Source organism: Bos mutus, chromosome 9 (genome assembly GCF_027580195.1).
Source record: "Bos mutus isolate GX-2022 chromosome 9, NWIPB_WYAK_1.1, whole genome shotgun sequence".
In the NCBI taxonomy this organism is placed as follows: domain Eukaryota; kingdom Metazoa; phylum Chordata; class Mammalia; order Artiodactyla; family Bovidae; genus Bos; species Bos mutus.
Window position 1 is genome coordinate 89,134,724 of NC_091625.1, and position 27,594 is coordinate 89,162,317.

The 27,594-nt window shown below is 37.7% G+C and overlaps 1 protein-coding gene across 1 annotated transcript in view; it reads right to left on the reverse strand.

Annotated features, from left to right (window-relative positions):
• Window positions 1–27,594, reverse strand: part of SYNE1 (spectrin repeat containing nuclear envelope protein 1) — a 501,407-nt gene that overhangs the window by 340,599 nt on the left and 133,214 nt on the right. Inside the window, 6 exon segments of the mRNA XM_070376885.1 lie at window positions 2,946–3,114; window positions 3,668–3,780; window positions 18,670–18,834; window positions 19,835–19,972; window positions 23,044–23,151; window positions 26,385–26,435. Of these exon segments, the coding sequence (XP_070232986.1) occupies window positions 2,946–3,114; window positions 3,668–3,780; window positions 18,670–18,834; window positions 19,835–19,972; window positions 23,044–23,151; window positions 26,385–26,435 (744 nt within the window).

Sequence of the window (27,594 nt, forward strand, 5' to 3'; positions counted from 1 at the left end):
CTGTGGCCTAATTTAGTCAACAAGCATTCGTGAAGTATTAATATTTTCTAAGAATTCTTTGAGCATTTAGGGGCTGTGTACCTAAGTGCCTCTTGAAAGAGGCACTTTTTAAAGGAGGAAACACATTCTTTAGTTTCCCAACTCTTAAAAAAAGTATCTTTTTTTCTTGCAGATAAATAGAATAGAATTGAGAATTCAGATGAAGGAAAAGATAACTATGGAAATCTTATATCCCAAATATTACTTTGCTTATTTGATGATGTAGCGGCATATGGCTCATTACAATAATGTTTTTTTAGAAACCAAGTAAAGGATTATATTTAAGAAACCGATTTTATGTTTTTTTTTTTCTAAATCTTCATGCACTTTGAAACAGTCTCTTCTAAAGAGAATGATTTTCCCGAAAACTCCAGAAGAATGAGAGAAGCTCTGTGGCGTGTGAGATAGAAGGGAAAAAATGAAGTGTCAGTCTTTGTTCCTTAGAAGAATTCTTGTTATTGTTAAAATTTTGGAAAAGAGTATGTCTTCTAGACATTAAGTTATGTATAAGGTCACATAGGTAGTGAGGAGCTGAGTCCTGATCCAACACAATCCTATGTCACTGGTGGCCACATTGAATAATCCAGTGTGTCCCAAAAATCTCCCCAAGAATCCAACCACACCCTGCCTCAATACCATGCTGCCTATTATAGTATAAGAGTAACTAACAGGCTTCAGCATGGAAATGTTAAATGTTGTCAATTACAGACCAACGTTAAATGGAACTGATGTTTATGTGAATGACATTCTTTAGTTCACTGAGCTACAGAATATCATTTCAATTATTTGGACTTTCCAGCTTTTAAAAAAATTTTTTTTCCCAGCCAATTTGTTAGAAAGTAAAGTTCAGTGCATGCTAAGTCACTTCAGTCATGTCTGACTCTTTGTGACCCTAAGGACTATAGTCAACCAGGCTCCTCTGTCTGTGGGATTCTCCGGGCAAGAATACTAGAGTGGGTTGCCATGCCCTCCTCCAGGGGATCTTCCTGACTCAGGGCTTGAACCCACACCTCTGATGTCTCTTGCATTGGCAGGCGCATTCTTTCCCACTAGTGTCACCTGGGAATTCTCATAAAATTCATAAACACAAAGGCTTTTGATGCAGAAAGATGTGGATTCAAATCCAGATTCCACTTTTTATTAACTATGCCACTTGGAGCATGAGACTTGAACATTCAAAAGTCCCATTTCATCAATGAAACAATGTGAGAACACCGAGCCCATAGGGTCATCTTTGAGATGGAAGATGACACATGTAAAGCACTTGGCACGTGGAAAATATCCAACATCCTCTAATTATTAAAACTACTGAACTATGAATATCTTAAACCTCTTTTGGAATAGCTTAGGTGATAAATACATATCTTTCATCAGGGAACAAGAATATCAGGAAGTATTCATTAAAGCCCGCTATATTTATAGAATTATTAGCAATCTTACAAATAATTTTGCGAGTCACATTACAAAACAGTTTAAAATTATCAGCTCAGTGAATGTCTATTTATGAAGTAGGTAGAAAGTACTGATTTTTTATCATTAATCATAATTCTTTAGCTACATATGCTTCATGTGAGAAGTTCAAAGAGAATTATTAACATCTTTGTGTTGGAACATTAACCTGGTGAAACAGTCTCATTAGGCATTTCAATCTAATCGGCTGTCCTTAAATAGCGAGAACAAAGATGGATCCTGAATAATTATCTACTGAGCTCAGAGTATATCATTTGACATGACTAAACCAGAAAATATACATGTATATCTGTATTTAATATTTGTAGGACTAATGTAAATGCTCAAAGTTAAAAAGAAAATCAGATTTCTCATTACTTTCCAAAATCATTCAAAATGAATAAGGGAACAACATATTGTCACATATTTCACATTTTTGGACAAATGTTTCCTAGAAAATTATAGTAAATCTAGAGAAATATTTTTATTGCAAACTTGTTAAAATTTTTTAAATGCATGTTATTCATTTAGCATGTAGAAAATAACATTAAAATGTAGCAAAATATATTATGGTTCTAGCATACTTCAGTAAAAATGTGATTCAATAAATATTCAGTCATGTTGGTAACAGAACCACTGAGACTAGTCAGGTTAGAAATGGGCTTATATTTTAAATGAATTAATTTATCGGTTAGAACTTCTAAATATATACAAATGAAACAAAGGACTGAGATGTTCTATTGATTTTGTGAGCATATCTGTGTTGCTAATTAATTGAGGAGCATCTTGAAGAGAAATAAACTCCTGTTAATAATTCTAATTCTCTGATTACATGTAAATGGAAACTACAGTAGGGCCTACTTCCCTCATTAATGCAGGGCTACTCGTCTATGTACATACAGGATTATCTATACTGATAGCCCAAAGTAGAAAATACTCTTCAAAAATTAAGTTCTTACAGGCTCACAGACAAAATTTTACTTTTCCTAGGCGCACACAGGAAGTAATGAAACTCACAGCATGGCCATAAACAAGGCATGCTTGAACTAATCTTAAAAAAAAAAAAATTAGTTCCCACTGAACAATTGAGAATTGTCCTAAACTACTCATGATTGGATTTTAGAAAGCTTAAAATGTTTAAGTATTTTAAGTCAGCTTCAGTAGTGAGCTCACAATCAGTTGTATGCAATACAAAAACTTTCTTTTTTTAATCAAGAAAGCTCATCAAAATTGGTTCAACATGATTAAAGCTGCAAAACATTTTATACTCCAAAGAATACAGGTGTATATTTCAGATTGCTGTGAAAAGCTCACAGATTTACACTAAACCCATTTTACACACTGGTAACTTAAGGTTTAAATTCAAGATAAAAGTAACAATGTCCAATAAACTGGAAGGTATTAGATACTAAACCCAGGGGACCTCTGACCTCTGTCAGAGCCGCAGGGAGACTTACGATGTAGTTTTGCAGAAGTAGCTCCACTGAATCTCTCCCCCCATACTTGATGATCCAAGACTTCAGCTTTGACTCTGCAAGAACCAGCAGTGAGAGCAGACGGTACTTTAATTCTAGAAATTCCATTTTCATTAAGTGTAGCTCTGATGTGGAGGAAACAAAATGAAACCTAGAAACAAAACACCAGAGAATTTACAGAATGTAACTAATAGTAACAGAATGGGGCTTACTTAACCTGTTACACGTCAGTATTAAATAAAATGCAGGCACAAGGTCTTCTAAACTCTGGCTGATCAATTACTCTCAGGAAAGCTGGTTTGGTTTCTAGCTCTGGGTTTAAAGGCAAATCACGATTGATTGAAGTCTTTGATTTAGTTCTTTCTCCTGCCAAGATCGCTCTCATCTGTTTCTTTTAGAAGCTGTTTTTGCAATATTACATAATGTTCCTCACAGTACTGAATAAAAATACAGCCTCTGAAGAAACCATTTCTGTGATTTTTCAGGCTGTGGGTACATGCTGGTTTACTCTTTTTAACTAATCATGTATTAGAACGTTGGCATTCTCAGCATATGCTATGGGAACCCAGTTTTTATGTACCAAATGCAAGCATCTAGGTACAAAAAAAAAAAAAAAAAAATTAACTCAGAAAGAAAAGACATGGAAAAAAAGCATCCACCAAGCCTTTTAACTACACTTCATTCAAAATTAGACATTCTCTTACCTCTCGGCCATGTCCTCTAATTGATCAGGCGGCACTGGGATCCCGTTCACAGACCTGGTCCGGTAGATTTCATGGAATGCTCTTTTGTGGGCATCTGTGTTTTGAAGCAGATCCTAAGACACAATTTTTTAAAAAAAATAAAAAATGAAGAAACATGTTCACAGGAAGCTAAGAAGCATAATTTTCAGCCTGCACGGATGAGTCAATGTATTCAACAATTTGATGGTGCTGCCACAGCCATACGCGGCTTGCTGCAGAGCACAGGCTTTTACCTTGTACAGGAGCCTGGGTGCTTGTCCATAAGGCCCTGTGCTAGAGCCGTAGCTAATAATTATGGCATCTTTTAAACACACATGACACTTGCACAGCAATGCATTCAGACATTTTAAAGGCACATGGTCCAAAGGAAGATGTAGTTAGTGCTATAAACGATAAATGTTAGCATTTTTCTCTTTCCCTGATTTTGAATCTATTGGTTTTCCAAAGCTTAAAACTAGGTACAACTAGTTTAACCCTTTAAAGGTAAAACTAAAAATGTTAAATTCTCTATTTTATTCTGAGTGTGTGCAGGCTACCCTAAAGTCATGCTTGCTTGCCATCTTAAAGTAAATCAATTGCATTACAACATATTATGAAAACACTCTTATGGTTAGAAGATTTCAAACAAGCACAGGGACTGTCCCATAGATATCACAGTGGGAAGAGTAAATGTGATGTTTATAAAGATTCTGTCTAGATTGTACAGAACTCCAAAAACTTTTCATAATGTATTTAGATTTGTTTTCTGAGTTTTTCATTGTCAGAAGATATATTTATATGAAGATTCACATATCCTTCACAATTCCTAGCTAATTTCTCACATAAAAGCAAAGAAGGAGAGAGGTGAAAGCAGATTCATGCCATATTTTCTAGAGCTTAGGTGGTTTCTCAATAGCAGAGTAAATAGCCAACAGATTGTCACTCACTAAAAAATAAGATACGTTAACCTACCAGAATGAATTAGAAAAATCAACACTCTTTTGGGACTTCCCTGCTGGCTAAGACTCTGCACACCCAATGCAGGGGGCCTGGGTTCAATCTTTGGTCAGAGAACTAAATCCCTATTGCAACAACTAAAGGTCCTGCATATCACACCAGAGACCAAAGATCCTATGTGCTGCAACTAAGACCTGATGTGCCAAATAAAAACATATATATATATTTTTTTAATTAATTAACTAATAGTGTTTCACACTAAGATTTAGTAGATTAATCAGAGAAAATAGAAGCAAGAAAACAGCCTAAAACATAAGACACTTGATAGGTACAAATGAATGCTTTCATATATAAATTAAGATGCTAAACTCATACGTGTTTGTTAACATAAAGGATTAATTTTCTTTTCGTTCAGAGGATGTTATTTGTTACACTGTAAAAAAAAATTCCAGCCCCAAACTATTTCTATCTTGATATGTACTTGCTATTATCACCTTCTGAGATGCTTTGAGTCTGTAGGTAATGGCACAGATATTCACAAGTTCCCTGTTCCCAGTGGGAGGGCACCACAGACATCTAAGAGCTGATCACAGAGAACAGCGGACCATCCTAGAGTAGCTATTGCCTTGAGTATTTCAATCACTTGTCTGCCTCCTTCTTAACCTGTAGACACAGTTCTATAGCTTATATCTTGACCAAAACTCCCCCAAATGACTTCAGGGCAAGTTTAGAGCCACCACCACTCCCACCTCTTATTTGTTCTGTGTGACTACATGTTAATGTATGGGTGGGAGTCTGTGACTCTATTGGAATTTCCAAATGTCCAGTTGTCTTCCAAGAAGCTTTCCCTGTTGTAGTTTTCTATATCTAATGACTTGAAAAAAATCTTGACAAGAAATCAAAACAAACAAAAACATTTTTACATGTGACAAAAGAATACGGATGCTGTGATGCTGCTGGGTCCTCTGAAAGGCTGTCTCACTACAAAGCAACCAGATGCTGAGCACAGCGTATGACTTTAGTTCACTAGTGGGCTCACAGGAAGTAAGTGAAACCTTTAAGTCTCCCATTTTCAGTAAAACATGACCCAAAACTGAATCACAGACCTATGAACAAAATCATTGAAAAAGCTGATTGTCCACCTCATTAGAACTGATTCAAATGTATTCTTTTTAATGGCTGAGTAATACTCCATTGTGTATATGTACCACAGCTGGTGCACTGGGATGACCCAGAGGGATGGTATGGGGAGGGAGGTGGAAGGGGTTCAGGTTGGGGAACACATGTACACCCGTGGCAGATTCATGTTGATGTATGGCAAAACCAATACAACATTGTAAAGTAATTAGCCTCCTATTAAAATAAATAAATTTATATATATATAAAAAGCTGATTGTCCTGGACAAATATCAACACTGTGCAAGTCTTGGAACTTGAATAATGTGAGAAATATTGAAGGTGAGAACTCAACATTTAGCCAGAACCCTCGAAGAGAGCTGATGTGTCCCTGGTTGACAGCAAATGCAAACACGAAAGGAAGAATGCAAATATCGCCAAACACAGGAGACACGCTACCATGAGTGAGAAGCAGCAGAAACAATACATTCACAGTGGTAGAAAAATGTGAGTAATTTAACACTTGACAATAACAGTTTGCAAGTTAGAAGAGTAGGACCCGGTTAAAGTGTTCTTAATTCCTTATATGGATTAAAAGGAGGTCAAGACATTGATTTTCAATTTCATTAGGTATCTATGGTATAATTTCAAGGACAATCACGTTACACAACTACAGTTTATAACTTGAAGACAGTTTGAGGGAAAACATGGTATAAGAAAAATAGGCAAGCAAATCAACAACGACAACAAAACCCCTCAATCAAACATTTTAAAGCAATTTTCCTCTAATTAAAAAATTTTTTTAAAAATTCCTTCCATCAACTTATAAACAGGAAGAATGCAGGGGAAAAAGAAAGAAAAAGTAGCGCAAATAGAAGGAAATGGTAGAAACAAATTCAGATATATCAGTAATTATAAATAAATGTGAATGGATCATAAGGCAGTTCTATTTCCAGTTTTTTAAGGAATCTCCACACTGTTCTCCATAGTGGCTGTACTAGTTTGCATTCCCACCAACAGTGTAAGAGGGTTCCCTTTTCTCCACACCCTCTCCAGCATTTATTATTTGTAGACTTTTGGTACATATACACAATGGAGTATTACTCAGCCATTAAAAAGAATACATTTGAATCAGTTCTAATGAGGTGGATGAAACTGGAGCCTATTATACAGAGTGAAGTAAGCCAGAAGGAAAAACATCAATACAGTATACTAACGCATATATATGGAATTTAGAAAGATGGTAACAATAACCCAGTGTACGAGACAGCAAAAGAGACACTGATGTATAGAACAGTCTTATGGACTCTGTGGGAGAGGGAGAGGGTGGGAAGATTTGGGAGAATGGCATTGAAACATGTAAAATATCATGTAAGAAACGAGTTGCCAGTCCAGGTTTGATGCACGATACTGGATGCTTGGGGCTAGTGCACTGGGACGACCCAGAGGGATGGTATGGGGAGGGAGGAGGGAGGAGGGTTCAGGATGGGGAACACATGTATACCTGTGGCGGATGCATTTTGATATTTGGCAAAACTAATACAATTATGTAAAGTTTAAAAATAAAATAAAATAAAAAATAAAAATAAAAAAATAAAAGCTGAAAATAAATAAATAAATGTGAATTGAATACATATTTGCTTATGGAAAGTGAGAGATTGTCAGATTAGACAAACAGAACTATCTGCTTTTTAAAAGAGATGTTCCTGAACACTAAGAACAAGGATAGGTTGAAATTAATACAACAGAAAACAACAAGCCAGGCAAATTCTAATAAAAGAAGTCTCATATGTGTGCATCAATATCAGACAAATAGACTCCAGAACAGAAGTCTTTACAAGTTATTAACTGCTTAATTAATTATTGTTTTCTTGGGCTCCAAAATCACTGTGGATGGTGACTGCAGCCATGAAATTAAAAGATGCTTCCTACTTGGAAGAAAAGCTATGACAAACCTAGACAACATATTAAAAAGCAGAGCCAACAATTTTGCTCTAAAATTAATTGTATATCCTAGAATTTTGTTTGAGAATTAATTGTATATCCTAACAAGTATCTATTGAATAAAACTAGACTTCCCATAAATCTATTGAAAATTTGATCATCCCATGCAGTTCAGTTCAGTTCAGTTGCTCAGTCGTGTCTGACTCTTTGTGACCCCATGGACTGCAGCACGCCAGGCCTCCCTGTCCATCACCAATTCCCAGAGTTTACTCAAACTCATGTCCATTGAGTCAGTGATGCCATCCAACCATATCATCCTCTGTTATCTCCTTCTCCTCCAGCCTTCAACCTTTCCCAGCATCAGTTCAGTTCAGTTCAGTTGCTCAGTCATGTCCGACTCTTTGTGACCCCATGAATTGTAGCACGCCAGGCCTCCCTGTCCATCACCATCTCCTGGAGTTTACTCAAACTCATGTCCATAGAGTCAGTGATGCCATCCAGCCATCTCATCCTCTGTCATCCCCTTTTCCTCCTGCCCCCAATCCCTCCCAGCATCAGAGTCTTTTCCAATGAGTCAAATCAATTTTTTGGCGCTCAGCTTTCTTCATAGTCCAACTCTCGCATCCATACGTGACCATTGGAAAAACCATAGCCTTGACTAAACGGACCTTTGTTGGCAAAGTAATGTCTCTGCTTTTCAATATGCTATCTATTTCTTCCAAGGAGTAAGCGTCAGGGTCTTTTCAAATGAGTCAGTTCTTCCCATCAGGTGGCCAAAGTACTGGAGTTTCAGCTTTAGCGTCATTCCTTCCAAAGAACACCGAGGGCGATGTCTTTTAGAATGGACTGGTTGGGTCTCCTTGCAGTCCAAGGGACTCTCAAGAGTCTTCTCCAACACCACACTTCAAAAGCATCAATTCTTCAGCACTCAGCTCTTTTTTTTAAATTTTTTTTTTATTTTTAAACTTTACAATATTGTATTAGTTTTGCCAAATATCGAAATGAATCTGCCACAGGTATACCCGCGTTCCCCATCCTGAACCCTCCACCCTCCTCCCTCCCCTCCCCTCCCTCTGGGTCATCCCAGTGCACCAGCCCCAAGCATCCAGTACCGTGCACTGAGCCTGGACTGGTGACTCGTTTCATACATGATATTATACATGTTTCAATGCTATTTTCCCAAATGTTCCCACCCTCTCCCTCTCCCACAGAGTCCATAAGACTGTTCTATACATCAGTGTCTCTTTTGCTGTCTCGTACACAGGGTTATTGTTTCCATCTTTCTAAATTCCATATATATGCATTAGTATACTGTATTGGTATTTTTCTTTCTGGCTTACTTCACTCTGTATAATAGGTTCCAGTTTCATCCACCTCATTAGAACTGATTCAAATGTATTCTTTTTAATGGCTAATACTCCATTGTGTATATGTACCACAGCTTTCTTATCCATTCATCTGCTGATGGGCATCTAGGTTGCTTCCATGTCCTGGCTATTATAAACAGTGCTGCGATGAACATTGGGGTACATGTGTCTCTTTCCCTTCTGGTTTCCTCAGTGTGTATGCCCAGCAGTGGGATTGCTGGATCATAAGGCAGTTCTATTTCCAGTTTTTTAAGGAATCTCCACACTGTTCTCCATAGTGGCTGTACTAGTTTGCATTCCCACCAACAGTGCAAGAGAGTTCCCTTCTCTTCACACCCTCTCCAGCATTTATTGCTTGTAGACTTATGGATTGCAGCCATTCTGACTGGCGTGAAATGGTACCTCATAGTGGTTTTGATTTGCATTTCTCTGATAATGAGTGATGTTGAGCATCTTTTCATGTGTTTGTTAGCCATCTGTATGTCTTCTTTGGAGAAATGTCTATTTAGTTCTTTGGCCCATTTTTTGATTGGGTCATTTATTTTTCTGGAGTTGAGCTGTAGGAGTTGCTTGTATATTTTTGAGATTAGTTGTTTGTCAGTTGCTTCATTTGCTATTATTTTCTCCCATTCTGAAGGCTGCCTTTTCACCTTGCTAATAGTTTCCTTTGTTGTGCAGAAGCTTTTAAGTTTAATTAGGTCCCATTTGTTTATTTTTGCTTTTATTTCCAATATTCTGGGAGGTGGGTCATAGAGGATCCTGCTGTGATGTATGTCGGAGAGTGTTTTGCCTATGTTCTCCTCTAGGAGTTTTATAGTTTCTGGTCTTACATTGAGATCTTTAATCCATTTTGAGTTTATTTTTGTGTATGGTGTTAGAAAGTGGTCTAGTTTCATTCTTTTACAAGTGGTTGACCAGATTTCCCAGCACCACTTGTTAAAGAGATTGTCTTTAATCCATTGTATATTCTTGCCTCCTTTGTCAAAGATAAGGTGTCCATATGTGCGTGGATTTATCTCTGGGCTTTCTATTTTGTTCCATTGATCTATATTTCTGTCTTTGTGCCAGTACCATACTGTCTTGATAACTGTGGCTTTGTAATAGAGCCTGAAGTCAGGCAGGTTGATTCCTCCAGTTCCATTCTTCTTTCTCAAGATAGCTTTGGCTATTCGAGGTTTTTTGTATTTCCATACAAATTGTGAAATTATTTGTTCTAGCTCTGTGAAGAATACCCACTCACACCTATGGATAGATCAACTAAACAGAAAATTAACAAGGAAACACAAACCTTAAACGATACAATAGACCAGTTAGACCTAATTGATATCTATAGGACATTTCATCCCAAAACAGTGAATTTCACCTTTTTCTCAAGCGCACGTGGAACCTTCTCCAGGATAGATCACATCCTGGGCCATAAAGCTAGCCTTGCTAAATTCAAAAAAATAGAAATCATTCCAAGCATCTTTTCTGACCACAATGCAGTAAGATTAGATCTCAATTACAGGAGAAAAACTACTAAAAATTCCAACATATGGAGGATGAACAACACCCTGCTGAATAACCAACAAATCACAGAAGAAATAAAAAAAGAAAGCACTCAGCTCTTTTTATAGTTCAACTCTCACATCCATACATGACCACTGGAAAAACCATTAGCTTTGACTAGACGGACATTTGTTGGCAAAGTAATGTCTCTGCTTTTTAATAAGCTGTCTAGGTTGGTCATAGTTTTTCTTCCAAGGAGCAAGCATCTTTTAATTTCATGGCTGTAGTCACCATCTGCAGTGATTTTGGAGCCCAAAAAATAAAGTCTGTCACTGTTTCTACTGTTCCACCAGCTATTTGCCATGAAGTGATGGGACCAGATGCCATGATCATTGGTTTTCTGAATGTTGAGCTTTAAGCCAGCTTTTTCACTCTCCTCTTTCACTTTCAACAAGAGGCTCTTTAGTTCTTCTTTGCTTTCTGCCATAAGGGTGATGTCATCTGCATATCTAAGGTTATTGATATTTCTCCCAGCAATCTTCATTCCAGCTTGTGCTTCATCCAGCCCAGAGTTTCTTATGATGTACTCTGCATATAAGTTAAATAAGCAGGGTGACAATATACAGCCTTGACGTACTCCTTTCCTGATTTGGAACCAGTCTGTTGTTCCATGTCCAGTTCTAACTGTTGTTTCTTGACCTGCATACAGATTTCTCAGGAGGCAGGTCAGGTGATCTGTTATTCCCATCTCTTTCAGAATTTTCCAGTTTGTTGTGATCCACACAGTCAAAAGATTTGGCATAGTCAGTAAGCAGAAGTAGATGTTTTTCTGGAACTCTTTTGCTTTTTCTATGATCCAGCAGATGTTGGCAATTTGATCTCTGGTTCCTCTGCCTTTTATAAATCCAGCTTGAACATGTGGAAGTTCACGGTTCATGTACTGTTGAAGCCTGGCTTGGAGAATTTTGAGCATGACTTAACTACTGTGTGAGATGAGTGCAATTATGGGGTAGTTTGAGCATTCTTTGGCATTGCCTTTCTTTGGGATTGGAATGAAAACTGACCTTTTCCAGGCCTGTGGCCAACTGCTGAGTTTTCCAAATTTGCTGGCATATTGAGTGCAGAACTTTCAGCATCATCTTTTAGGATTGGAAATAGCTAAACTGGAATTCCATCACCTCCACTAGCTTTGTTCATAGTGATGCTTTCTAAGGCCCACTTGACTTCACATTCCAGGATGTCTGGCTCTAGGTGAGTGATCACACCATCGTGATTATCTGTGTCGTGAAGATCTTTTTTGTATGTGTATTCTTGCCACCTCTTCTTAATATCTTCTGCTTCTGTTAGGTCCATACCATTTCTGTCCTTTATTGTGCCCATCTTTGCATGAAATGTTCCCTTGGTATCTCTAATTTTCTTGAAGAGATCTCTAGTCTTTCCCATTCTGTTGTTTTCCTCTATTTCTTTGCATTGATCGCTGACAAAGGCTTTCTTAACTCTCCTTGATAGTCTTTGGAACTCTGCATTCAAATGGGTGTATCTTCCCTTTTCTCCTTTGTCTTTCGCTTTTCTTCTTTCATAGCTGTTTGTAAGGCCTCCTCAGACAGCCATTTTGCCTTTTTGCATTTCTGTTTCATGGGGATGGTCTTGATCACTGCCTCCTGTACAATATCATGAACCTTCATCCATAGATCTTCAGGCACTCTTGTCTATCAGATCTAATCCTTCAATCTATTTGTCACTTCCACTGTATAGTCATAATGGATTTGATTTAGATCATACCTGAATGATCTAGTGGTTTTCCCTACTTTCTTCAATTTAAGTCTGAATTTGGCAATAAGGGGTTCATGATCTGAGCCACAGTCAGCTCCTGGTCTTGTTTTTGCTGACTGTATAGAGTTTCTCCATCTTTGGCTGTAAAGAATATAATCAATCTGATTATGGTGTTGACCATCTGGTGATGTCCATATGTAGAGTCTTCTCATATGTTGTTGGAAGAGGGTATTTGCTATGACCAGTGCAATCTCTTGGCAAAACTCTGTTAGCCTTTGTCCTGCTTCATACTGTACTCCAAGGCCAAACTTGCACATTACTCCAGGTATTTCTTGACTTACTACTTTTGCATTCCAGTCCCCTATAATGAAAAGGACATCTTTTTGGGTGTTAGTTCTAGAAGGTCTTGTAGGTCTTCACAGAACCATTCAACTTCAGCATCTTCAGCATTATCAGTCAGGGCATAGACTTGGATTACTGATATTGAATGGTTTGCCTTAGAAATGAACAGAGATCATTCCCACAGAAGAGCATCCCACTATGCTTCTTTATATTGCTAATCTAGATACTGTTAAGTTCCCATCACTTCATAGCAAATAGATGGGGAAAAGTGGAAACTGACAGGTTTTCTTTTCTTTTCTTTTCTGCAGATGGTGACTGCAGCCATGAAATTAAAAGATGTTTGCTTGTTGGAAGAAAAGCTATGACAAACCTAAACAGTGTATTAAAAAGCAGAGATATCACTTTACTGACAAAGGTCCATATAGTCAAATCTATGGGTTTTTCAGTACTCATGTGTGGATGTGAGACCTGAAACATCAAGAAGGCTGAGAAACAAAGAACTGATGCTTTCCATCTGTGTTGCTGGATAATAATTTTGAGAGTCTCTTGGATTGCAAGGAGATCAAACTAGTCAATCTTAAAGGATATCAGTGCTGAATATTCATTGGAAGGACTGATGCTGAAAGTGAAGCTCCCATACTTTGGCCACCTTATGTGAAGAGTTGATTTACTGGAAAAGACCCTGATGCTAGGAAAGATAGAGGGCAAGGGGAGATAGGGGCAACAGAGGATAAGATGGTTGGATAGCATCACTGACCCAATGGACACGAGTTTGAGCAAACTCTGGGAGATAGTGAAGGACAGGGAAGCCTGCCGTGCTGCGGTTTATGTGGTCACAGAGAGTCGGACATGACTTGGTGACTGAACAACAATAAGTATAAGCACTGAAGCTTACTTAGTACTGGGTTCCCTCAGGGCTCAGCTCTTGACTAATTTTCTGTCTGTACTTATTTATTTAATCTAAGTCTCCAAGCTTTTAACATCCCTTTATATATCAAGGACTCTGACTATTTGGCCCCCTCCTGTCTCTTATCTCCTGCTACCCACTCCGCATATTTACTGGGGCGGGAAACAGTCTCACACTTACCTTCCCCCAGACTGAACTCCATCTTTCCTCCCAAACCTGCTTCATTGCCTTTCCATCTCAACTGATGGAAACTCCACTTTTCCAACTGCTTGGTTGAAAAATCATAGTGTCATTTATGACTCCCCTTCCTTCATAATCAATATCTAATGCTAAAAATTCTCTTTGTTCTGCCCTTGAAATATACTCAGAATCTATTTCTTACCATCTATATAGCTATGACCTTTGTTCAAGCCACTCTACCTGGATCATTGAAATTGTTTCTCTCACTTCTCCCCTCTTTGACTAGTCATATCCTCACACAGCACCAGAATGCTGCTGTTAAAAGAGTGATTCTGTCATTTCTCTGGTAAGAAAGTAGATGGGAAAAGATCATTAGGATATAACAGAGAAAATTAAGGATGCTCAAAGTGCATTTAAGGAATGTGACAAAGTGCATAGAAATAAAACTGGGGGAAATGGAGGCTTAACTACAGGCACAAGAATATTTTGAATAATTTTGTGTCAATAATTTTGAAAACTTAGTCCAAGGAACAAATTCTCAGAAAGTATGATTAGCATTATTGACCCAATTACAATTTTGAAAGCCTGAATATTTATAAAACCATTTTTAGAGGCTTTTTTTTTAACAAGAGTAAAAAACAAACAATAATCATTGCTCTTACAGAGTTGAGATTACACTGTAGGAGATCAAGCAATAAATAAGATAAATAATGAAATTAGCATTTGAGATGAAGATAATGCTAAAGAGAAAAACTGAATAGGGAATGGGAAAAGGATGTTGTCCTTTCAAAGAGGTGGCCAAGAAAGGATTGACTAAAAGGTGACCTTTCAGTAAAGGCCCAAGGAGATGAGGAAGAATGCCTGGAAAATATCAGGCAAAGAGACAAGAACATTCCAGAAATGCTGGCAAGGGCAAAGGCCTTTGAGTAGGAACACACTTGCATGTTCAAGGTTCTCTTTTCAGTGTGGTTTCACAGACTCCCCTGCTTAAAATTGCAACACCACCTTACCTTCCTTGTCCTTCTATCTTTTATTCTAATATAAAATGCCTTTATTTATCATATTTATTATTTCTTAATTGCCTCCTCCTATGAAAAAGCAAGTTATATTAGGGTAGAAGTTTTGTCTGTTTTACTTATGGGTATATCACAAATGCCTAGAACACTACTTTACACATAGAAAGAGTTCAATAAATATTTGTTGAAAGAGAAGGAAAGACCATTTTAGGACCATATGGTCCTGTTCAAAATTACCATAAAATATCTGGTTTATGCCAAAAGGTCCTTGATAACTGGTCATATCTGGTCCTATCCAAAATGTCCATAGAGACATTTGGTCCACATCAAAAGGTCCTTGATATTTGGCCCTGTCCTAAACTATTTGTTCCATGAACCAAATACACTCATGGACATTTTGGACCAAATGTGGGCTAACTGAAAACACTGGAAAGAACAGGAAAAAAAATTAAGAAACCAAATGGATAAAGTAGTTCAGAGTCTAAAATGCTTCCGGTAAAGGTAAAATGAGGACTGAAAACTGACCACTGAGTGAGGAACAAAAAGCACCCTCATGAACCTGCCATGGCTAGATGGGCAAGGGACAACACGATTGGAATGGGTTCTAGAAAGGATGAGATTTCAGATAGTACTTTCAAAGAACTTCACTTTGTAAAAGAAAGAAAACAATGGACAGTAGTTCACTATATACATTATCCAGGATATGGGAGCAACCTGAATGTTCATCAACAGAGGAATCGATAAAGATGCAGTGCATATATACGATGGGATTTACTCTCTGCCTCTGCTGTGAAAAGGAACAAAACTGGGTCATTTGTAGAGATGTAGAGGGACCTAAAGACTGTCATACAGAGTGAAGAAAGCCAAAAAGAGAAAAACAAATACCTTATATTCATGCATATATGTAGAATCTGAAAAAATTGGGATAGATGATCTTATCTACAAAGCAGAAAATAGAGATACAGATGTAAAGAGCAAACATATAGATACCAAGGGGGAAGGGAAGGAATGGGATGAATTGGGAGATTGTGATTGACATATATACACTATTGAGCCTCTGCATAAGATTGGTAACTAATGAGAACCTACTGTATAGCACAGGGAATTGTATCCATTGGTCTGTGATGACCCGAGTGGGAAGGAAATCTAAAGAAGAGGGGATACATGCATATGTATAGCGGATCCACTTTGCTGTACAGAAACTAACACAACATTGTAAAGCAACTATACCCCAATAAAATTTTTTTTAAATGGACAATAGCTGAAAGGAGGGGTACGGTTAAGAAAGAGGGTATTAAGAATAATGACACTATATTTCATGTGGGTGGGAAAAATCCAGCAGAGAAAGAGAGAGAAAAAATAAAGAAGCAAAGTACTACAGGAATTATCTTCTGGAACAGAGCTGGGAGGATAGGATCCACTGTACATGTGGAGGGGCTGGCCTTAGCTCGGAGCACAGATGGTTCATCCATAGTAACAGGAGAGGAGACGGAGTATTCGGTCACAGATGCGTGTAGGTGGGTTGATGTGGTCGTGGGAGCTTGCGGAAATTCTTTTTTGACTGCTTCTATTTTCTCAGAGAAATAGGAAGCGGTGTCATCAGCTAAGAGTAAGGATGAAGGAGGAGGTGTGGAAGGTTTGAGGAGAAAAGGTATAAAATAGTTGTCCCAGAAATGCAGAGGGAAGAGAGTCCAAAAATGCCTTTGGAGTGCCGGGGAGCATTAAAGGCCCACTTGGGTTAGTCAGCGTGCCTGGGGGTGTGTTTATCTCCAACCACAGTCAACTGCATGAACGTAGGCAGGAGTTGGGCTGAGAGCTGGCTTTAACCAAAAAGTCACCTGGTGGATCAGATGGTAAAGAATCTGCCTGCAATGCAGGAAACCTGGGTTCAATCCCTGGCTCAGGAAATCCCCTGGAGAAGGGAATGAAAACCCACTCCAATATTCCTGCCCAGAGAATTCCATGGACAGAGGAGCCTGATGGGCTATAGTCCATGGGGTTGCAAAGAGTTGGACGTGACTGAGCAACTAACACTTTCACTTTTTCTTGTTTAACCAGGAGAGAAGAACAAAGTGAGACCTGGTTGTTGGTTTATCTTCCACATATACAGTTAACCCCCACCATGACTCAGTAAATGAGATACACAAATTCAATTGCACAAAATGCAGGGTTGCATTAACGAGATGTTAGTGAAAAATACAGCATTTTAAGTTAGGACTGTACTATTACAAGACACAGAGGAAGAGTATTAGAACTTACGCAAAGCACAAAACATGCAATGAGAAAATAAAGTCGCAAATGGCTGAGAGATCAAGGCCTAATCCCACCACTTTCTAAGGCCACTAGTAACCCCTCCCCCCACCCTGATCCTCACTTTTTTTAAAATTTAATTTAATTTTACTTTTTAACTTTACAATATTGTATTGGTTTTGCCATATATCAACATGAATCCGCCACAGGTATACACGTGTTCCCCAACCTGAACACGTGTATCCTGTTCTCCCTCCTCCCTCCCCGTACCATCCCTCTGGGTCGTCCCAGTGCACCAGCCCCAAGCATCCAGTATCGTGCATCAAACCTGGACTGGCCACTCATTTCATATATGATATTATACATGTTTCAATGCCATTCTCCCAAAGCATCCCACCCTCTCCCTCTCCTTACTTCTTACGCACCAGGACGTAAGAACTTGGTGACTTGGTTTGCCTTCCTGTGAGAATGGAGGAGGAAATGAGGTCTGGAGCCAATGGCCAATTACACTATTATGTAAATACACACTGTCTATGGCCTTATATTTTCAAAGACAACAATACAGCACGAGAAATAACAAAAGTAAGTGCAGATGAAAAAATAACACAGAGCTACTGGAAAACAACTCGGGAAATGAATCTACTGGGATTGTCATAACAAGTACAGAAGAGGGAAATGCAAATCAAAGAATTTCTAGGAAAATGGGGACATCTCCAAACCAGAATGAATGGGTGCCTGGGAGACCTGAGTCAGCGCAAGTCCCAGACTATACTAGTGAAACAAGGGTATTATCAGTTAGCTATTAATAAATAATAAATTGTAACCTGCTGAAGCTCCAATACCTTGACCACCTGATGCAAAGAGCTGACTCACTGGAAAAGATCCTGATACTGCGAAAGATTGAGGGTAAGAGAAGGGGGTGACAGAGGATAAGATGATTGGATGGCATCATTGATTCAATGGACATGAGTTTGAGCAAGCTCCAGGAAATGGTGAAGGACAGGGAAGCCTGGCATGCTGTAGACAGTGGAGTCACAAAGAGTCAGACACGACTTAGCAACTGATCAACAGCAAGCTACCTTCACTGATCAGGTTTGCTTTAATAATATTTGTAGGTCCTCCAACTATCACACAACCTTAACAAAGAGATGTTGGCCAAGCTGAATTTAGGAACTTGGAGTCAGCTGTGTCCAGTTTGAGCTCCAGCTGGTTAAGACTGGTTAGGTCCACTGACCCTCCATCTGACCATGGGTGAGTGTCCGCATAGTGACCTTTTGATGTCAGAGGGCCCTAAACTCCACCCTCTGATCACACTGATGCCACATTTTCGGAACATGGAGCCCATGAAGAGGTCTGTGGCTTAGTTACATCTGCACAGAATGAGGATCACCTCACCCGTTTCTTATCTCCAGTGACCTTTCCCATGTTCAGCTTTATCCCATAAATACTCAGAACCCCTCACCTTCAGGGAGATGGACTGAAATTTGTTCTCTCTCTCCTCAATTGGCTGCCTTGTGAATAAACCCTTTCTCTGCTGCAAATCTTAGTGTCTCAGCCTTTGGCTCGCTGAGTAATGGGCAAACAAACCTGATTTGGTAACACTAGGACCGTTACGCTGGAAGGTTTTCCAGCCAGAGTATTTACCTTGTGTTGCTCACGTTTCCGTTGTATTGTGTTGGCTGTTTCCTCGTGAACCTGCTGAATGGTTATTTCCTCTCTTAGGGCCACCTCTGCTCTGTATAACCAGGCCCCTATGGTACCCAGAGGTGCAGGAAGAGACTTGTCAAGTTGTATATGCCAATCGAAGAGCTGAAATACAAAGTAGAAGGACAGTGTCTCAACACAGAAAAAGACAATTCCTAAAACTCCCCCAAATGATTTTAAAGCCTACAAAATGCTGTAAGTTATTAATTTTGGGTTAATTTAATAAATATCAAGTAAGAAAATATCTGTGTCCTAATCTAATGTTTTGAAAAAGTTCAGAACACAGCTACTTTCCTTCAAAATCTCCCACATAATGAGAACAGGTCCAGAAAAATCAGAGTCATCTAGACATCTCGGGAGGAAAATGAGAATTAGGATTCTTTCTACAATAATGTAATTCTCTAATGATTTCATCATTTCTCCCACTTATCTGGTTCTCAGGTACTGCTTCACAGCTTCTTGGAATGATGGGGGGATGGGTTGGGATCTAACTTATTCTTTCATAGAGCTTAATGGGAAAAGTTGGATTATAAAAGTGAAAATGGAATAAGTATAAGGCAAATATTCCCATGAGGGATAGAAGTTTCAGAGGTTTTGAAATCTCGGACTTAATGTTTGCAAAAGATTAAAATGAAAGCTACAGAGCGATGTTCCTTCAAGTTCAAGACCAGGTAAGCAGATAAGCTTAAATTAAAGAATATAAAAATAAAGGTGAATACAGGAAGATAATTGACTGTTGATGAAATCTGGTTATGGAATTTGGAGAAGGTGAGGCCTCATTCTTGGGGAGTTACTTCTAAAAACCCAGGATTAAATTGTAGAAAAGGAGAAGTAACCCAGGTGGTCTTCCAGGATTTCAGTGGGTTGTCTGGTCTATGGTGATATTACAATAAGACAGGCTAAGCAGGGAAAGAGTTGTTAAACAGGCACTTCCACTAACTTAGAGGAAAACTTGACAAGAGGACAAAGACCATCCCACTGGTAAAACCTCCGACCACAGACAGAGGCATGAGGACCTGGTGTAACATCGTTGTGAAGAAAGAGATGATAGAAAGTATTCCCAACTAACTTAAGTCCTGATGAAATGAATTATCAGAGGACTTACCCTGGAGGACACTCTATCCCAGGCCTGTTTTACCAATGCTTGGTCAAGTGACAATTTACCATCTCTATGTAACGGTTGCAATAAGTGTTCAATCTGTTTCCTCTTCATTTCATATTGAACTCTGAAATGCTTAAATGACTAAGAGAGGAAAAATAGCAAGAACAGGGCAGTCAGTCAAAAAAAGCAAAAGCAAAGGAAACCATGTTTCCTAAATAACAATCCTTTATATTTGGATAATGTTCAGTAAATGTTGCTGATAATAATAATGACAATCGTGATACAGCCAGCATTCATCCAGCCCTGATGATGACCCTGGCCCCTTGCTCAGTGCCTTCTGCACATTAGCGTCTCTGGCTTCCCATCATGCTACAACTTAGACAAGCCCGTTATTACTACCACAGTAAGCCCAGAGGCGACTTGGCAGACACAAGTAGTAGAGACAGCACTCAAGGCCAGGATTTCTCATTCCTAGGTAAATAATCTACAAGCCAGTCCCTGCTCATGATGAAATAATAAACAAGAGTATAAATCTATGTTCATAATCAAAATTGTTTTAAAGTACCAGTTTACAAGTAGAAATTGTATACATCCAACAACAACAACAAAAAAAACCAGAATTAGTGGTATCCTAATTTATATTTAAGTAAATTTGTATAAAGAGGTTTACTTTATGTAATAACCTTTTGCTTTAATTTTATGATGTTAAAATACTAAATATTGTATCTTTCTTTTGTCACAGTATGGTTAACATAAATTTGTAACAGGTAGACTTAACTGTAAGTCTAATATTAATATAACCTAAGAAAGGTTAGTGATTTTAATGAAAGCCCTACATTTTACATTACACCGCTGCTGCTGCTAAGTCACTTCAGTTGTGTCCAACTCTTCGCGACCCCATGGACTGCAGCCCACCAGGCTCCTCCGTCCATGGGATTTTCCAGGCAAGAGTACTGGAGTGGGGTGCCATCGCCTTCTCTGTACATTACATTAACCCACTCTAAAATATGTTTCAAAGTCTACATATGAATTGAAAATGTCACTGAATGTGCATTTAATGTCTTTAACATTAAAAATAATAAGGAACATGAGGATAGCCCCCATAGAATCTAACAGATAGCACATTTGAAAGAACTTCTAAGTCACTAAGTACACAAACATGTAAATTCACATGAAGAACACTTGGGGGAGATGGTGAATACATATTTACCACAAACTTTACCTACCATTCACTATAACTTAAGGCAATTTTAAAGTACCAAAACATATAATCAGTCTTAAATTTTATTCTACAGAATTCTACATACAGAAAAACTGGAAAATGCACTATTAATTGATAAGTACAAACATTAGATTCTGATTACATAATAAACATAAAATGAAAGAAAACATTCCCTATGTGGTCTAACCCTATTTAAGAGACTGATCTGAAAGGGATGCTTCTGTTTTGTACTTTTCTGATACTTAGATTTCCTCTTATAAATTAACTTCTGTACCATGGTAACTTTATAACTTGGAATTTATTTTTTGATAATTTATGCTAAAACTGAAGCTCACTAATGGACTAAATAAGGACATTCATTCTGTTCTTGCATTTATAGCCTCAATTTACTGATCTAATCATTTTAATGTTCCCAGAAAATTATCTTTTGAGGGAAAAAAATTATAATGAGCTTCAGCAAAAGGAACACATATATAAGAATGTATTTATTGCATTTCCAAGTCCATCAAATATAATATTGATGAAACCATCCATCTAAATTCAGGCACACTTTATAGATATGATTATATAAAGTCACACACTAATTCCAACAGCTAAATCTTTTATCATCTGCCGTTTCACATCTCTTACATCATTCACCTTTTTTTTTGTAGCAAAAATTGTCAAAATACATTGTAGATTAGAATATACCACAGTTCTGCCACCGAAATGCAATGATATTTTAAGCAGGAGAAAATGTCAGTGCTACGCAGAGTAAGTCACAATTCAATGAAAAAAAAAAAAAAACTTGTTAAAGGATTTTGGAAGTGGAAATTGGAAGCTGAAATCTAATTGATGACAGTGTGATGAAACTGGGAGAAAGAGCAACCGCAACAGCAGCAACACTGAACTCAACCTGAACGCAGCAGTGCTGAGTGAGGCAGGTAGCAGGAGAAACTGATCTTACTAAGGGACCTACGCCAACTCTTCATGCTGCAATTTTTATTTAATTCAGCTTATCCTATAGAAAATTTCAATTTGCCACTGAAGTCATATTTTGGTGGAATTGCTTGTGAGGTAACATCTGTAAGGTCATGTGTTACATAAAAACAGTGGCCAGATTTTTGTGTTTTGGATCGTCTACAAGACTGAGTTCTGGGAAAGTGATGAAGCCTCACAACTCTATATAACGTGACACATACAATTTAAAACTACCAACTCCAGCTCTGGGTGTATATCCGAAGCAAATGAAAACAACGTATCAAAGAGATAGACACGCACCCTCATGTTTATTGCAGCATTGTCACCACAGTCAATTGATAGAAACAATTTAAGTGCCCATTAAGGGAAGAATTGGCAAAGAAGATGTGGTGTGTATATATAATGGCATATTATTCAGCCCTGAGAAAAACGGACAGCCTGCCATAAGGGGCAACATGGGTGAAACTTAAAGATGCTGCACTAAGCAAGATAAGGTAGAGAAAAACAAAGACTGTATAATATCATTTATATATGGAATCTAAAAAGTCAAACTCCTAAAAACAGAGAGCAAAAGGATGGTTACCAGGGGGTAGAGGGTGGAGGGGACAGGGTGGATATTTAAGTATACAAACTGGAAAAGTTTAGGGTACATAAGTCCTAGTTCCAAATGCACAGTAAAGTGAATATGGACAATAGTATTGCATTACAATCATCAAAATTGCTAAGAGACTGGAACTTAAACATCTCACCCACTAAAAGTAAATGATAATAATGTCACATGTTAGAGGTGCTAATTATTGTTACAATGGCAAACATATTACAATATATAAATGCATTAAATTTTAAAAACTACCTATTTACATAGAAACATGATTAAAAATTATATGTAAACTTAAGATAATGCATATTATTTTTAAAAGATATTTCTCATTAACATCACTTGAAAGATTAAACATAGATTAAATGACATATGTGGCTCTTACTCATGAAAGGCTTTTAAGAAAAGTGAAATATCTCTTCCATACATTACCTGATATTTATCCTGCAAACTTGAGTCTGTCATCTGTGCCCTTGTCAAATCTCTTTCAAATTGTTCTATCCAAACTTTCATCTCCTTCAAAATTAGCCTGTCTTCTCTCTAGAAACCACAAGACATTACAATTTTATTAGTAACTGTGCATTTACTTAATTGCTGATTAATGCCTGACTGATCCTAGGATACACTGAATATTTAATAAGCTCCAAATGTCTCTGAAAAACTTTCTCCTTCCCTGCCCTCACCTTTTCCAGAGAATAAGAAGCAGAAATTAATTCTATAAAAAATCTTAATTATCATACTGAATACCGAAATTATCTACCTCCGTTGTTCTTCTCAAGAAACATTAATTTAATTAAGAAAATATGCTCCCGAGGAAATGTGCTAAGCACAAAAATACTCAGAAAAAGCAGTGGCTTGGAATGGGAGTGGAAATAGATCTGTGGTTGCGTCTTAACCCAAGGTCACTGATAACCCTGAGGACTGATCAAGATAAGATTAATTTTGACTGAATTAAAGGAGCTACAGTCAGAGTAACATTGGATTACTTGTGTACATTATGTTTAAAAACATTATGCGATAATATAACATAAGCCCCATGAGGGCAGAAAGCACATTTATCTTGCTCAATATGGCATTGCCAAACCCTGGCAACATGAAACCTATACGATATGTACCAGATCATCTGCTGAATGAATTCATACAAGCTACCATTCACATCTCAAAAATGAAAAAGAACTGGAGAGTTACATACGTGTTTCCACAAATAGTAAGAGCTATTCTAGCACTGATGTAGTGAAAACATCCTAAACTGTCATTAAGACTTCTTATCAGGTAAGAATGCCAGAATAATCACAGACACATTTAACATGACTCTTTGGCACTTAACTTTCCATTACAACATCTCATCTGAGGATCACAGCCCTATGACAGGTTGAAATGGCTGTCTGCAGACAGGTGAAATGGCAGAGGAGAAAGTGCTGGCTATGGAGGCAGGCGAAACTGGTTTCAAACTCTGGTCCTGTCGTGTATTAGCTCTGTGAATTCAGATGCAATGTTTTAAAATCCTCTCTTCTGTTGTACCATCATCTGGGTGGTCACGGCACCCCCTTTACATGGTTTTGAGGAGAATCAGAGATTCTTTGTCAGCACCTCCAGAGCAGAGGTTACCACGAGTGCTATCGTGGTCTGTGTCCTCTTTCTCTTCCTGGCGTTACAAAGACAACCGTCTTCTGCCTGGAACAGTTTCCCCTGGGTGATGACTTCCTCAGAGCTCAGCTCAGGTGCACCCTTCTCTAAGAAGCTTTTTTCTGATCCACAGGTCTGAGTTATGAGTTTCTCTTTTGCCAGTGGTGCTCAAACTTTAGTGAACACTAGAATCACCTGGAGAAGGCAATGGCACCCCACTCCAGTACTCTTGCCTGGAAAATCCCATGGACGGAGGAGCCTGGTGGGCTGCAGTCCATGGGGTCGTGAAGAGTCGGACACGACTGAGCAACTTCACTTTCACTTTTTACTTTCATGTATTGGAGAAGGAAATGGCAACCCACTCCAGTGTTCTTGCCTGGAGAATCCCAGGGACAGGGGAGCCTGGTGGGCTGCCGTCTATGGGGTCGCACAGAGTCGGACACGACTGAAGCGACTTAGCAGCAGCAGCAGCAGCAGAATCACCTGGAGAGCTTGTGAAGGAGATGCCTGGGCACACCATCAGGTTTTCTGGCTTAGTGTATCTTGAGAATGTATATTTATTACAAGTTCCCAGGTGAACCTGATGCTACTGGCTTAGGGACCACAGGTTGAGAACATTTTTCTATGATCTTGCAACAACCTGAGCTCAAATATTCACCCAAAATACATTATATTTCATTGTCTCACCTCCCTCCTCCATCCAGCATTTCAAAACACATATGTATCTTTTTTTCTCCAGACTAACATAGCAGTCTGGCACCTGGTGTCACTTGATAGATAATTGTGGAATAAATGACTGATTGGTAACATAGTTAGAGGACAAAATGGAATAGGAGGATTCCAAAGTCTCCGCACTTCCATGATGGCTCTTCTGAATGAACAAGGGAATGGTATCAAGGCGCATGTTCTGTTATTGGTTGACTTTCATGCCCACAACAGCACTAATGACATATTTTCTGAGCTCAGAGGAACACAAAGCTCTTGTTCTACCTTCAAGGAACCTGAGCTCAATATGACCACTGGTGGAGCTCACCAAAGTGAGCATGGGACTTTGACTCTCCAAAGACAGGCTCATCATAAGCTTTTCCTCACCAACTGAAATTATTTCACAAAATCATCTGAGAGGAAAAAAATATGTTCTTAAAATAACTTTACTAGAGTATGTTCAACAAATGACTTTTTCTTCTGGTGTGGAAGTGCAAATTGCAATAAGGTAAAAAGGATGCAGCTCTGTATACACTTAGCATTCTCCTTTTAAAGGAAAATGAAACATTTAGATTTAGATTTCAAAACTCATTTGGTTTAGTGGGTTTTCTTCAATTGGTAACTCCCACACACATTCAAAGACATGGAGGTCTATCTGCCTAGAGACCATCTAAGCGCCAAATAACCAAACTGTTAGCATTCTCACTACTTTTGCTTTTCTCTCTCACTCACTCACTCAGATGCATGCATTATATGTTTGGTAGTGTACTTATATATACTTAAAATCATGCTTCATGAAGCAGGAAATAAAAATTTTTACTTCTCATTTTTTTATCCCAGTGTTGGCACAAAGTCTGTTGTGTTGATAAATCTTTAACTTCAGGCCTAGGTAGAAAAATGGAAGTAACTTCGACATGGGAAAGAATTCTTAGTCATGAATTCCACAAATATTTTTTGAGCACTCACTGTGTTCCATGAACTTTACTACACCATGTTACTCAATATTGAGCAGAAGGGTTGTGATGAAACTCAGGGTTACAAGCTAACTGAACACTTACCTTTTTCAATTAATTATTTCCTATTAATACTTTAAAATGAAAAAAATAAAGCTTTAACTTAATTTTTATTTTCCATGTCACACATAAGTAAATAATAATTATTTTAATTTTTCCTTTTGTTAGTGCTATTATTATTAAAAAGAAATTAATGCCATCTTATAATTAGAGATTAGTGGGAAAGTCCATGGAGTAGCTTAGATTGTAACTAATATTTAAGAACACACATATTATTTTTCTACTAGAAAGGAAAAGAAAATAACAGAATTAAGGTATTAAAATAAATGTATATAAAAAGATAAATACATGCAAAGGGATGGCTAACAAGCTATATAGAATGCAGAATGTTTGAAAGAAGTCACTAATTCAAGATGACTTAAATCTTACCTTAAGAATTTGGATAGAATTTGTAAAAGATGGGAAACTTGGAAGTATTTCCTAACAACATGAAAAGATAACATATAGAAAAATAACATAAATCATGGACAAAAATTATATAGGAAACACAAAAAATGAAGAGGCATCTGTCTATAAATAAATAGGCAACAATTTGAAGGGTATAGTTATTTTAAGACATTTTCACAACTTTTGATAGTATCAAACTGTTTGAATCAAATAAGGCAATGAAGAATTCTGGCATTTGGTGGTTTTGCTTTAATTTTTAATAGTCATATGTGACTATATATATACTATACATATGTCTTAAAATGGTAAATATTTTGAAGGGAGAACAATGTAAAGAAAAGGTATATGGATTCACATTTTTCTCTGTATTGTCATGATATACGTCTGTGTATTCCTACACAACTAAGCTGAGCTGTGGTTCTGAAAACAGTCAGTGACATTTGTTGAGACTGGGGAAGGAATGAGTGAATAAATAATTGAAAGTTTGAGAAATGAGAGCGATAAACCAGTGGGTCTATTGCATTTATTAATAATTTAGCACTAATTATCCAAGGAATACTTTTAAGGAAAAAGTTCTTTATCAATTTTACTGACTGAAGTAAGAAAAACATGGCACTATTTCCAATCAGAAAATCAGATTTAAAATAGTATCTATAAAATAACTAATTTAAATACATTCATAAAGGGGATATAAGAATCAAAAAGAAGGGAAAATGAAAGCCTGATAGATATGTTGATGCCAGTATTTTTTAAAATGAATTTTAAAAACGATTTACTAAAACTTGAGTACAAAAGTAGTGTGGACTTCAAGGGGTGACATCAACCCTAATGTGTATAGTCTATAAAATCTTCAAGGTTCATTAGACAGAATGAGAGGGCCACTAAGTTGCATTAAACAAAAGTAAGTCATACATCATAAAAAATAATGATTTTCTATTTAAAATATTCATATTTAGATGTTCATACTCTACATTACCCATCATTTAAAAAAGGGTAACACTTATAACACGCTTTCCTCAAAATTATTTTTTGAAACTCTCTTGAAGCATCTCTGTTTTAGGAAAGAGATGGAAGTTTTTAAAAGAAAAATCAGAATTTTTCTTCTAGAGAATGAGATTAATTGCTTAACAATAAAGCTCTTTAGTCAAGTATATTAACAAGTTTAAAGCAGGAGTGTATTTCAAATCTCTGA